The 13,984-nt window shown below is 41.8% G+C and overlaps 1 protein-coding gene across 10 annotated transcripts in view; it reads left to right on the forward strand.

The window, feature by feature from the left end:
• The window catches only part of LPP (LIM domain containing preferred translocation partner in lipoma), a 364,090-nt gene that overhangs the window by 276,367 nt on the left and 73,739 nt on the right, over positions 1-13,984 (forward strand). For all 10 annotated transcript variants that reach the window (XM_085325128.1, XM_085325129.1, XM_085325133.1 and 7 more), the window contains one exon: positions 2,457-2,580. In XM_085325128.1, coding sequence (XP_085181254.1) covers positions 2,457-2,580 — 124 coding nt within the window. The remainder of the gene's footprint in view (positions 1-2,456; positions 2,581-13,984) is intronic.

Raw genomic sequence — 13,984 nt, forward strand, 5'->3', positions numbered from 1 at the left:
CACTTTACCTCTATGCCTCTCACTTCCCTTTTCGGGGAATAGGCAGCCCCTCATGCCATCTTCATTGTGTCCATTCACATTGTAAGGCCTGAGGGTAAAAGTCCGTGAAAAGTCTAGGGAAGGTGTCTCAGTTGTTGTGGTAGCAATGGTTATTCCTTTCTGCACGGAAACTGGAACAAGCACAAGAGATGGAATAATATTTTAAGAGGCTCAGTTGCTTGATTGATTTCTCAGGGTAATAAATCTTTGGCTGCACTTGCTGTGTTAAAATATATGTTCAGGCAAGATTCACARTCAGCTCTTAGGAACAAGAGAGCAAAGGAAAAAATACAGTTCTTCCAAGATTAAATACTTTACAYTTGGCAGCTTTAATTGGCCTATTAATAAGCCTTTTTTAGGATTATGTTATTTATTATTTTTAATGAAACAGCTATCTTCTGGGCTTCTAAAAATAGCCATCAAAAACTGGCCAARGGCTTCTGGGTGTGCTGGGTCAAGTACCTAGTTCTGAAACTCCCAGTCATGTGGATGTCCTTACCTCATCCAGAATGATATATCYCATGAGGGTGGCACTTTCCTGACTTAGAAAGCAAATGCAATTCCTGTGCACTCTACAGGCCTATCTCACATATGAAAAAATAAGTTGGTGGKAGCCCAAACGTATCAGCATAGTTGCATTTGTACAGTTGAGTTTATTGAGCTGTAAATGGATGTTCAGGATTTCCAGATGTTCAGTGGCTTGCTCAGGGCAACTGCTAGGCATCCCAAAATCCCAGACAAGTGCGCAAAATATTTGGATATTGCTCAGATAAAAACCCTTAGCTGAAAAAGAAAGTATCTCTGGGAAAACCTGAATGTATGGTAGGTCCAACCTCTGTTCTCACTGAACRTTTTGCAAATAGACCAGGCACAGCCCTCTAGGAAAGTTCATCCAGCCTGTGGCTTATTCCAGGTACTTTTCCTTCCAGGGGACCCTGACACCCATTTCTCTTGTGCATGGCTGCTACACATGGAGGGCAGGCATCAGGCACAACTGTGCCTTGCATGTGCGCAGTAAATCCGGCGCCGCCAAGACATGCATTCATGCGGCTGTGCTCCCATGGGCACAGCACATGAGGTAGGTCAAGGCAACAAAAGAAGGGGGTAATGGTGTACGTCCTAGCATGGGCGCTAGAAAAATAAGTATGACAGGATCAGGAAAATGGTTGCTTAGAGTGACTGATTGAAGTATTGCTAAGCACAGTCTTGAGCACTCCTCTACATTGATTGATATCTCATTTGAAATTTCCTTCCTGTCTGAAAGAAAAAAAAAAAGCATGAAAGCATTTAGTTAATTTTCCTGCAACACTATGAGCTGTTGTTCTCTGTTGGAAATGACTRGCTCGATAAAGATTTATCATGTCAGGTGTATATAATCTCTGTGAGCGATAGGTGAYCAGTGTTTTGTTTTTCCAGTGATTCTGCCTTTTCTTCCCATTCAAATGGGTATGATGTGTGGAAAAATACTGTAGACTAACATCTATAGGACTGGGATCTAAGGTCCAATCCTTGATGAAAGCAGGAATTAAAAAATTAAATCTCTTGCTTTACAGAAATACCGTATTTCATAACTAAGTTAATTTTCGCATGCAAGTCTTTCAGGAAAGCAGTGCACACAAGGGCAGCTGTCATCAGCATCTTTTAATCCTGAAATGACCGAGTTCCTCATTAAATGCACCAAACTTAGCTTTTTCTAAGAAACTCTTAGGCACCAGAATGTTTCTGTGCTTCTTAAAATATGCCCATACTTCTGCTATTTTTAATGGAGACAACTCACTGAGATGGACTGCAAGTATTTTATGCCAGCTCTTAGCACATGAAGGCCAAGAGGTCTCAGTTTCTAAGCACATATTGAAACTTTTGTATTCACAGTACTAAAAATCCACGGACCAGCTCCTGCTCACACTAATGTTAATAGTAGGATTTGTGTCAAAACAAACAATCAAAGAACATAACTAGCGGTTAGGGATTATCTGTCTGTGTCCATATACTACACCAGTGYAGGAATGACTGCTTTAGCATCTTTTCTGTTGTGTTGTTAAATGGTGGAAGCTTTTGCCAAATCCAAACTGAAATCCTTCCAAAGCCTTTTTCAGTGTTGGAAAATGTTTGTATCGAGTTATCCTTGGATTAATTTTCTCCTTTCTTTATTATTATGTACTACCCAGTAGACACCTAATTATGAGGCACAGAACGCTTCTCATTCTAAGAGGATATATAGCACTTCACTGACTGTTTTTAGGAGTCCATCTTCATTACATTAAGTGAGATGTTTACTTGCGTGAATCCCTTGGGTACTGAAAAAAGCRAAAATAGGGCAAAGAATGAAGTTTAACACTGAACAGCCAGTAGACCATCTTAGTGTGGGGGAATGYTTTTATACCACATCACAGACTGTTTGTCATTTTTCTTTTCAGAGTGGGTATCCAAGCTCTGGGCCTGCATCAAGCACTCCTACCTTCAGGCCTGAGGATGAGCTGGAACATCTTACCAAGAAAATGCTGTATGACATGGAGAATCCTCCCTCTGATGACTAYTTTGGTGAGCATTGCCACGTCTTGTTGAATCAATCTGTCCATAGCCCCTTTCCATATTTCCCAGGTTCTGTAATGGGGAGGCCTGACAGCTGTACTGTTAATGCAGCAACCTTCATATTGATGGATTTACTTTCTATGCTTGGGCTGGAAGTGTAATCATCCATAGGAATTTCTCTGTAATTTCAGCATAAATTTCATGCTCACTTGCTGTATGTAAAGATTGTAAACCGTCTTTCTGGTTACAAAGTTGAATTTTACAGTGTCTGGTTCATTTTGACACCATCTGTCCTCAGCTTCTTCACTGCCAGGCTGAACACAGGTATGGTAGATATGCTATCTTGCCTGCTTGCCCRGCCCATTCCCACAGCACCTGCAGTAACCCTAGCAGTGTAAATGCATTCTGTTCCTGAGGCACAGATTCTGGTTTCTTGTATACTGGTATAGATCAAAAGGAAATCCATTTCAAATCAGTCAGATTGCTTTTACATGGACACCAGTTAGCCCAGGGCTGGGTGGGAAAGATGAACCTGGGCTGAGTGGCTCATTASATGTGTCATCTTTTTTGCCTGGAAARGATTAGCAGCATGTTTCCWTTTTTAAAGGAATACAAATGTGTTATCTGAYGCATCTATACGTATAAAATATATATCTTACCTCATATAAAAAAGATAATATAGATTCTGAACTCTGCATTGAAGTCAAGAGACTTAGGCATRTGTGATATGTTTCCTCTGTCTATTTAGTTTCTTACAGGTTTGGGTGACAGAGTTGTTAGGAAACAAATCACTGTATTTTGTAGAGTTTAAGGCCAGGAGAGGCCATTCATTTTGTCTTCTTTGCCTTCATTTTATCACCACTTCTTAAAATTTTYATTTAGATTGCCCCCTCTGTCTATGGCTGTAGATTTTAGTTGGACCGAGCATTTCTGGCTTACAGAGACTTCAGTGATTTTGTTCAATCAAAAGTCAGGTGAGATAAAGGTGTCACTAATGAGCAAAGATCTTGCAGTGACAAAGATTTGATTAAATGAGAAGGCCGAGGTCTTCTCATCAAACGTTGCCCCACGAGAYGGGGTGGACATCAGCCTCATTCTTCATCAGTACCCTCTGCCTATCATCTTCCCCCTCACAGCTGAAATGTCAAAGCCGGCGATTAGCACAGCTCCAAGGTGTGAGCCAGAATGACTAACTGAAGAGCGGATAACCAGAGAGCATTTTCTGTGCTACTGTAGAGTTGTGTTTGACTTCATCTCTGCCCCATATCCATTTGTGCACACTTGGTGATGTTTTAAAAGGGAAGCAACAACCAAGCAAGCATAACATGTATTTAGCTATTAGCATGMGCAGCTGAGAGGGAAAAACCTTTTTCCTGTTCCCTCCAGGCAAATGACTGGAGCCCTGAAGCATGAGATTTGATTACAGTCATTTTCTTAATGTAGAGCTGTAAGTAGCATGAACAGGTTGAGGGATTGAAGCCCAACCCATTCTGTCTGTAGCCCGGGAAGGAAGGCAGGTGAACAGAGAATGTGGAGATTCACAGGATCCAAGGTCACAGAGGACCTTGCCGTTATTGAGCCCAATGTCCTACTCTCAGTTTCTCAYAGGAACTTGATTGAATCATGATTAAAAAAAAATCTAATCTTATCTTAAAGACTTCAAGCAATGGTGAGTCAACCACCTACCCTGATAAGCTGTTTTAGTGATTAATTTTCCTCACAGCTCAGAAATTGCTTCCTAAAGTGGAGCTTTCGTTTTCACAGAATCAGAATGATTGAGGTTGGAAGGGACCTTGGACATCATTTAGTCCAAACCCCCTSCTCAAAYAGGGTCACTTAGAGCACGTCACATMCAGGCAGGTTTTGATTACTTTTGTTTAGCATTTGTATTTATGAAACTGAAATGCTGGGGGTTTGCATGCTAATACTGTACCACTAAGATGGCTTTACTCTGGGAGTGTGATACATTAAATCTTTTTCATCTAAAACATATGCATAGCTCAAGGGATTGGGATATGAAGTCAACATTGGGTCATCAATTTGATTATCAGATGGGAGGTCAGACTAATGCCATGCCACTAGCTCTTAATTCAACAGGAGACAAGGAAATGGAAAGCAGGCTCCAGAGCACGCAGAAATGTTACCAATGTTCTTGTTATGAACAGTAGCATGATCAAAGATTGAACCATCATGATGCATGCTAGAAGACTAAAATCAAACAACAGCCCCGGTCCTAGCTCRGGCAGGTGATGTTTAATTACAAGCTCTGTTCTGGTTGATCTCTTCTAATTGCACTGAGTCTGTTCCCCTGAGGATCATCTGAAACAGAACCTCCAAGCTTGCCTTCCTGGACATGCAGAAGGACCATGTGTTGGGCTGAACTCTTCCTTGGTTCTCTAAGCGTGTTGTGCTCCATGCAGCAATTTGGGAGACATACCCATACCTAATTACAAACCCACCAAGAGGAATACAAAACAAAACCATCAGTCCTGGGACACTACCACTTTTTCTGGTTGGATAAAAGCAGAGGTAGGTTACTGTCATCCTCTGAGCTTTGTTCCAGTCTGAGCTACTCCTGCAGAAAAGAGGCCTTGGGATCACAGTCAGTGAGGCCTTTTGATGTGGTAGTGCAGGCAGGGAGTTTTGTACTAATTCTGGCTATGTCGGAGGTAAACATTCATCTACTTCAACTGTCAGCCTAGTATCTTTCAGTAACTTTATGCTCAAATAGAAGAAAGAAATTGAGTGTGGGAGGGAAGAAAAAGTGTCTTTCAACTTTGGTTAACTGTTTGAACCAATCTCTCTACCTTTATTCTTTATTTGTTTARTGTGGTAGCATGGATCACACAAGATTCATGTGGCACATTGATCAAATAATCAGAAAAAGCACAAATGGGCAGAGACGTTGACTCTGATTTACATTAAATACCTTTTGCCTGAGGTCTAAATGCCATGGTAATTGCGGCACACCAGATAGCTGTCAGCTAATCACTTTTATTAGTTTGAATTTGGAAAACTGAATTTCAGCATATTAAAAGTTGGTTAAGAGCAGATAGGTTTTGAATTGAGGAATCTAATTAACCTTACTAGAAAGCTGCAAGGCGTTATATTAAGTCATGAAAATAATTTGTTGGAATAATTACATTTGAACTGTCAGGCTGGAGAAAGGTCATTTTACTTGGCCTGTCAGCACTCTGGATCTTTTCTGTAACCATCTTCCTTCTGCAATTTTGCTTTCTGTGTTTCTGATTTTGATCAAGCCATTTGGCTCTGGAGTTAGCCTGGGCAGCATGGAGGCTCCTGGGGAGGAAGGAGGATTAGGGGCCACTAAAGATTTGTTGCTCTACGTTCTTGTAATGCTCGCTGGTGCTGCCGATAGGCTGGTGGAGCTGCATTCAGGAGCAGGGCATCTTGTGGCTCCAGCAGGCCTGTGTTCCCCAGGATATATCTCTGCAGCTTCCTTGGGTGGAAGTTACTGAAGGTGTTTTCAGACACGAGGGAATTGTTCTAGACAGTCATCACCCTAGACGGAAATCACCCAAGCACACACACTGAGAAGTCCTCTAGTTGCTACTGGCACAGCAGTATTTAAGCAAGGAAATATCATCATTGAGGATAATAATTAGAAAAAAAAAATCTATGTGAATTGTTAGGAGTTAAACAAGCATGTTGGATATGCTGCCCAGTTTAACTGTGCCATACCACCGCACTACATCTAAGTGCTCCGGTCCTTAGTGTGTCTCTTCTCACAGCCCTCCTCTAGGTTATGGAGTGACTTGCCCCCATCTCTCAGGAAGTCCCTGGTAGATCAGCAAATTGAGGTCTCCAAGGTTAAGATACTCTTCCTTCCTTACTGCTGATCCAGTTGCTAATCTGCGATAGTTGGTTGTCTTTAATCAAATCCTTTTTTATTAGGAAAGATTCCCAAACATACTATGCTCTGTGCAGTAGGGATGCTTTCTCGCTGTCACAGCCCTCAACAGGGCTTAAATGTGCTATCACAGATTGGCATGTTTGATTTGTTCAAGAAAAAAGAATACTTTGTGGGGTGGAATTGGGGGAGGATGAGGGAGGAGAAATGGAGATTGACAAGAGATTAGGATGAAACTATCAAAATTGTTTGTTGGTCATCATGGGGCATTAAAGCCCTTGATTTTGCATTAAAAGATGCAAAGATCACAACTGTTCTAGAGCATTGTTTCAAGTCTTATAGAAAGAAATGTCTTCTGGCACCTTACCAGTCTCTATTGCCAGACAGTCAGTGCTGATTAAGACTGGAAAAGAGCCATCAGGCCCCCTTGTCTCCTATTGCCTTCTGGACTATGTCCCAGCTGAGTCACTCCCCACAGCAGAGGAGTTTCCCTGACTGGTGTGAAGAAACTTTTGCTGGCATTTTACTGTAAGCACTCAGAGCTACCAAAGGCCACTAGTTTTATGTATCTGATACCACAGCAGTCTCTTCTCATAGTTCCAGTATCCTGAAGGGATGCATGCCAGCAGAAGGGATGTCCTAAGATGCTCCTATTGAAACTTCTCCGTTTGGTCATTAAATGACCTTGGTTTGTCTCTGAGTTGACACTTTGGGAGCTGTAGGTTTTCTTGTGCATATTTACCACATGTGATCATATGCCCAGACTCTGACAATGGGAGAGGTGGTGCAGAGCAGGGAGAGGAGTGAGGCCAGTAAGCAGGATGCTTGGGTTCTTTTCCTGCTTCTCATTCTTCGATCATTCTGCTTCTCCAGACTAACTTTTTTCCCCTTGACTCTGTTTGCTGTGCATTTAATCTGCATCATCCGTTGGCCAGGAGCTGATTCATAGTAGTTGTGTGAGTGCCTCCCACAGCACAGCCTTGCTCTCCAACGGTGCTTTGAGATGCTGCATCAGAGTTAAGAATAAAGAATGGTAAGTGACACTGGTATTGGATCTGTCAAGGCTCTGTCAGTCTTTCCACTCACTGGCTTTGTCTCCTTTTGGCTTGAATCCACCAGCTAAAAATGTTTCACTAGGACCACAGACCTGGTGTCAAACGGTGTTGAAGGCATTCCCAAACTTGGCTACTTGAGAAGCAGGACATGGCTTAGCACGTAGAAATTTAGATAAGATGTGGGAACGAACATGATAGTTTCGCAGATGCTAGAGACTCCCTAAGTTGACCAGTTTGAACTTCCTTCATTTCATGGTATTTTTGTTTCTGCTGAAATGCCGCCATGGACTGAATGGTTCTAGTATTTCTAAATTAAACATGTTCAGTGTTGCATTTCAGTCTTCATCAGGGATGTCTGTAACCATCTCATTTTTATCTATTCAAGTAGCTTTTAGCTTCATCTGAATTACCACAAATAAAAGAAAATAAAAGTTGGCATATTTTGCATGTATTCCGAGATCTCTTCTTAATAGGTTATTACTAAAAGATGTAGCTTATTATTTAAAAAAAATTACATTGTAATTTTGCTATGTAATGATGTGATGTGTCATGCCTTTCGTTTAAAGATGGAGGTTTCTCGTGCAAGATAGCGTAYGCTCTCATCTGAACAACGTTTGGGTCAGAAAATAGTAAGTTAGGTTTCCAACAACYGATGAGCCGACAGTGATTTTCTATTATAAAACCACTCACGGAAGCAGGAAGAGCGGACGTATAAGGGAGATCCTTTTATCAACTGCAGTTTTGTTATTATTTTTCATTCCGGAGCCACACTCCGGGGTTTGCGTGTGGGCTCCAGTGGCCAGGAGCAGCCTGCACTGGGGAGGTCATGGTGCAGCGCCATCAGCATCCAGCTGCCCTCTTGTGGGCTGCCGCAAGGGGAGGCACCCTCCCTCTGCTCCCCAGGGGCTCCAATTACCCTGGTGAATAGCTTTCAGAGCCTCTTTCTGCAGTCTCACTTCTGTCAGTGTGCGCCACCCCCATCTGTCTTGCTTTCAGGGAGTGCTGTGACTGCCAGCATCCCTGCACAGCATATGTGAGTAGGGTTCGGAGAGCAAATCTGTAAGGACAGGCTCAGCACAACCTACAAGAGTTAATTTTGGCCCACAGCTCCAAATGGGGCATGAAAAAGAGAAGACCAGTGAGTGGTTGGAGTGCAAAACATACCATGTCTGCACGCATTGATCTCCGGCCATGACAAAGGCAAGAGAAAAGAGAGACAAAGGCTATGGGCAAAGCGGGTTTGAGCTGATTTCAGCTGTATTTCAGCATTTGAAAGACTGTCTAAATGGATGCAAAAGTTTGATTCTTCCTGCTGTTGATGTGATCCATACCCTAGTGTGCGGTAGCTGTGGAAGAAATGCCCAATACCTAGGTCCTTTTTGCCTGGGATCTTAGCCTTATGAAACACTGAGTGTACCTCTAATGAAGATCCAGCAGAGGCAGCCTTCAGGAGTTAGAGAGGGCCGTGCTTTTGTAACCTTGATCGCCTGCTGCCCAGATGTGCCAGGAGGTAGGAGACTCGCATGTTCCCTTTTTTTCTTCTTATCCGCATAAGGCAGGATGAGGTTTTGCATCATTAGTTTTTCTGAAAAACAGTCACCTACACTACCACTGTTTCACATGATCTAAATCTTACATCAAAAACAAAATTATCACCTAAGTTCTGACTCTGGAATTATTACTGTAGGTGATAAAATGTCAGCTGAAGCAGATAGCAGGCAGTATTGACTTTCTTGGCGTTTTTTTAAGTCCCTGGTTTAGCTTGAATTGCTGGCATCAACTTGGTCATATTTTCACTTGCAACTGATTTGATGCAGAAGTCCTTTAATGGAACATAAGTGCAGAGTATCCAGCTAGCATTTTAGCAAAGAAATCTTCATGATCACCTGTGTACTGTGAAACAGAAGTGTGTTGCAAGTTATATTTGTAATTATTTCTGTTCCAACAGTCAGTAAAGGAAAGCCGACAATTTCCTGATGTCTTCTAAGAGGAGTGAAATGTGATAATGAATATCAGGGATGTGTCTTTCTTAGGTATAGCAGAATTCTATGAGATTTCCTCAGTATATTTAAAAATAACATATTTTTGGAAAAAAATAATCTATGGGGCTAGAAATTATTTTTTATATTGCAGTCATGCCCTAAATGGACTAGGCACTATACAGATGGATAGCAAAGCTCAACCTCCTTCCCAAAAGACTTTGGACGATAATGAGGCTAGTACTGAAACCTCTAAAAGTTAATAATTCCTGCATGAAAACAAAGTAAATCTTTCTAGCTTTATTTAAGAAAAAGTTCAAAGAGAATCCACCTTGTTCATGATAAACCTACATGCCACAAGTAAACTCTCTGTGGAGTAGAATGGCTGAAAAAATTGATAATGAGCTATCAAGACTTTGTTTGCAGGTTATTAGTCTGTAGCTAACTCAGGTCATTACAAACTAAAAGTGTGACCTACCTTTTAGCTGTTTCGTGCCCCATACGAAATGAGTTGGCTGCTCTCAGGGGGGTTCTCTGTGGTACATCATCACCTCACTGAAAAACCATAAATTGTGACTCTCAGAGGACCCTGGTTGGGAATCTCCTCCAGGAGATGAGCTGAATGCAGATGGTTAGTCAAGGGGCATGTGGGCTGGAGAAGGCTTGTTCTTCCTCTCTTCCTGTTAGATCTGTTTTATGGAGATAAGTGAAACCAGGATTTTTCCATCCAGGATTTCATAAGCACTAAATTCTCACACACAGGTATTTTAAAAAAGGAATGTATATGTGTGTGTCTATGAATAAATGAGAATGTTATCTGAACTATAATTTTATAGAAATAATTTTCACTTCAGATAATGTTTTGGAGTGTTTAAGCATCAAAGCATCCTTTTTCTGGTCAAAACTTAAGGCTAAGTTGATGAGAGATATGTAGCCAGTCTTGGAGCTGGAGTTGGAAACCACATTTCCAGTCATGCAGTGTTGGGCAAATCTTTGTCTCCACTAACATGAGAAAAGTTTCATTTCTCTTTGTTTAGAGTTAGTTATGCACATGACCTGGCATAAATGAACTTTTTTTTGCTCTTTTAAAACTGAAAACAGCTCACCTATTGTGTAAAGCTGCTTGCAGTAAATCTGCAGTTGCTTCAGTGTTATTTTATGTCTTGTTTGTACTGCAGTAATATCTAAGGCCTGCTAGCAAGACTGTGGTCACACTGCACTATGTGCAAATTAAACATGAAGTAGGAAACAGTATGCATCCCTCAGAGCTTCCAAACTGAAAATACAGTAAGGACCAGGAAATGATTATTGTYCTTAATTTACAAATGAGGAGCTGACTGGCACAGTTTACATGACTCATCCAGAGTCATGCAGAGAACCAGTAGCAAAGTGGGAATTGAGCCTGGAATTCCTTCAAGTCCCGTGCCTTACCCGCAACCATGGCCTAGCTCTTATTTTATGTGAAAATCAACAAAATAGGCTTGTGAGCCTTCTCTGATGAGAAATCACAAGTCCTCTGAAGGCTCTTCCCAGCACTTAAATCACAAGCTCTATTTTCCAGGGTTATTAACATGTCTTTGAAAGTAAGAAAGTGAAAAAAAGTGCTTCAGGATCACACTTGGTAATCTTAGCTGCTGTTAATATAATGTACCCATGAATGCTATCACATTTCAGCATTTAAATAGTTCATGGTTATTACGAAAATTGATATTTCGCTATAGTAATCTATTACTTTCTAGTTTAACACCCAACTTTCCATGGAGGGAGAGCATGGTGTGGCATTTATCATTTTTTCTTCTGTTCGCATTTATCTCATGTGATCTTTTTTGGTGTGGTCATTTGTCTTTTGCCAGTAACTTTTTGGGGTATTTTGAGTGTCATTTGAAGGGGGAAAAGCCAGATTTTATCTGAGAGTGAAATGTGCTAAAGAAGAATTAAACAGTGCTGTCTCATTTGCTGAGTGTTCTCCAGCAGCCTTTTCTTTTCTGATGGAAATGCATCAAAACTGTTTGGTTTTTTCTTTTATTTTTTTAAGGAATCGCTTTGACTCAGATTGTGTGAGATGAATCATAACCCACTTTCTCATCTGAGATGTGCAAAAAAAAAAAAAAAAAAAAAAAATTCCGGCTCTGCTGTCAATGTCAGCATAATCAATACAGAGTGTTTTTCGGTGGTGCAAAGAGGTAGAGGAGCATTAGAAGAATGAAAAGAATCAAAAGTAGCAGAACTTTCCTGCTACTTTTAGTGGGATGCACCTTGCTGTTCATCGTACCATCCTGGACATGAGCACAGTTTTCATGTTCCTGGCTATGGCCCAAGGTCACAGTAGGTGCTCAAAAGTTAGGAGACCTTCATCCCAACCTAGGAGGTGACTCATGAGAAGCCAGCTCTGGCAGACATTTGACATGCTACCAGTAGCCAAGAGTAAACCTGTTTTGACTTGTGAAACTTGCTGTCAGATGTCACCCACCTGGACTATGCCAGCGCAGTTTTTGTCGGTTGATACGGAGAGAGTATGGCAAAGCACAGAGCCTGTTCCATAGCCTGGCCTGAGCCAGCCCTGCAGAGGGAACTTCAGCAGCCCTAGAACTGCTGCGGCTGTGAACTTGAGAGGGRAGACTACATCTGATACCATGTTGCCAGCTTTCATCTATGAACTTGCTTGTTTGCATTAAATTCTCTCTTTTTTTTTCTTTCTTGTGCGCCTGTCTAAGCGTATAGAGAGGTTGTGTAGAAAGTTATCTCTGGTTGCGTGTGCTGAGAGTGAGAGTTTAACCTCTGAGAAATTACATTCACAGCAACAGAGTCAAAAGGGRACAGCACAGGTAGGTGTATGGGTACTAAGAGGTGAGGAAATGAATCTCCACACTGAATACAGTGGTTCAGTAAAGTACCCAAGCAATAACATATATTTGTAAAGCATTTAGAGGTGCAAGTGCAACTACCTTCCAAAGGGTAAGACACTTGCCAGCAGTAAAGACAAGCAGCTAAACTTGAGATGTGGGTGATTTTCTCTCCTAGCTACTTCCCAATTACAGTCCCAGTCATACGAAGCTATTTGTTTAAAGCTGTGAGTCAGGCTGTGTCCAGTCAGCAGCAATAGTCAGCTTTAATGAACAATTTCCTCAACAAATTCTGGTTCCAGACAATATCTTGAGAGGTTAATAACTTACTATCTAGTAAGCACATGTTCTGATTCTGTCTGTGCTGTCGGGCAAACTGAGCAGATGATGTGCAGCCTTTTATGTGAGGGCAGGTTGGGAGCAGGGAAAGTTTCTGTGGGGTTTTTGGTTGTTTTTGTTGTCATCTAAAATGATAGTCTGGAAAAAAAACAGCTTCTGAAATGCCACTCTTTCCTCATTATCTGCTTGTCCTGAAAGGAAAGGGAATTCAGCTACTGGCTTCCCCAAAAACCTGCGTGAAGCCTGACATCTTTTACCTTGACCTTTCTCTTGGTGCATAGCTAGGGCATGACAGTACTGACTTTCCACCTGTTTTTAACTCTAGGATTGTTTGCCCTCACATGAGCTAAGGAATTTTGTCTGGCTGAGCTTTCCTAGAGGGAGACATTTGGAAAGGATGCTAGTTTAGGTCATTTATACTCTGCAGAGCATTGTCATGTGCAGTCAGCTCTTCTGGACAGGAAGGTGCTGGCAATCTGCATTGCCAGCATGGAGCTAATTCTAGTCACATATTGTTGTTGTTCTCTCCACAAGCTGGGCAGCTGCTTCTCATTTCTGCCCCGTGGCTAATGTCACTGAGAATCTTAAAATGTGTGCCTGTGTATATGTATACACGTGTGTGTGYGTGCGCCTGCACGTGTGTGTGTGTGTATGTAGTGCAGGATGCTACATGGACCCTCAGCTGCTGATGGCATTCCCTTCTTTGCTGTTATCCATCTCTACATCAACTGATCCAGCTGTTGGTGCCTACATGGTCTTGTGAAGTATGAATGTCTCCAGTGCTGGCAAATCCTACATGTGTGTTTGGAGGAGGGAGGAAGGTGTGGAAGGAGGACAGTACTGTGGAACCTTTGGCTACAGTAAGAGTGGATGTGGAATCAAGTTGAACATTTTAAAATATTCCATCATATATCTTTAGATGTCTAAAAACATTAGTTTCTTCTAAAGACAAAATGCCAAAATACAGGCTTCAGCTCTCCATGCTTGTATAATGCCTTACTGGGCAGTAGTGATGCTGAAACAGCCATAATCTTTCCTAACATGTACACTCAGTTTCCATACGAGGCAACAAGGAGAGGAGGAGGGAAAACAGGGAGGCTACTCAAAGGCAGAAGCATTTCCACAGTTTTTTTCACAGAAATAATTCAATAGGTGAAGAAAATGAAACATATGCACAACAGACGCGCACTGTTGGTGAGTTACCATCTTTGTGGCCTCCCTGCTTTGGAGGGGCAGGTAAGGGGAGTCCGAAGGGGTATGTCAGCCRTATTGCCAGACTGTAATGAGAGCTTGTCATTTTGACCCTTTGAGTCTCTGGGCCACTGC

The sequence above is a fragment of the Rhea americana genome, unplaced genomic scaffold (genome assembly GCF_003343005.1).
Source record: "Rhea americana isolate MKP2758 unplaced genomic scaffold, rheAme1 scaffold_96, whole genome shotgun sequence".
Classification (NCBI taxonomy): Eukaryota; Metazoa; Chordata; class Aves; order Rheiformes; family Rheidae; genus Rhea; species Rhea americana.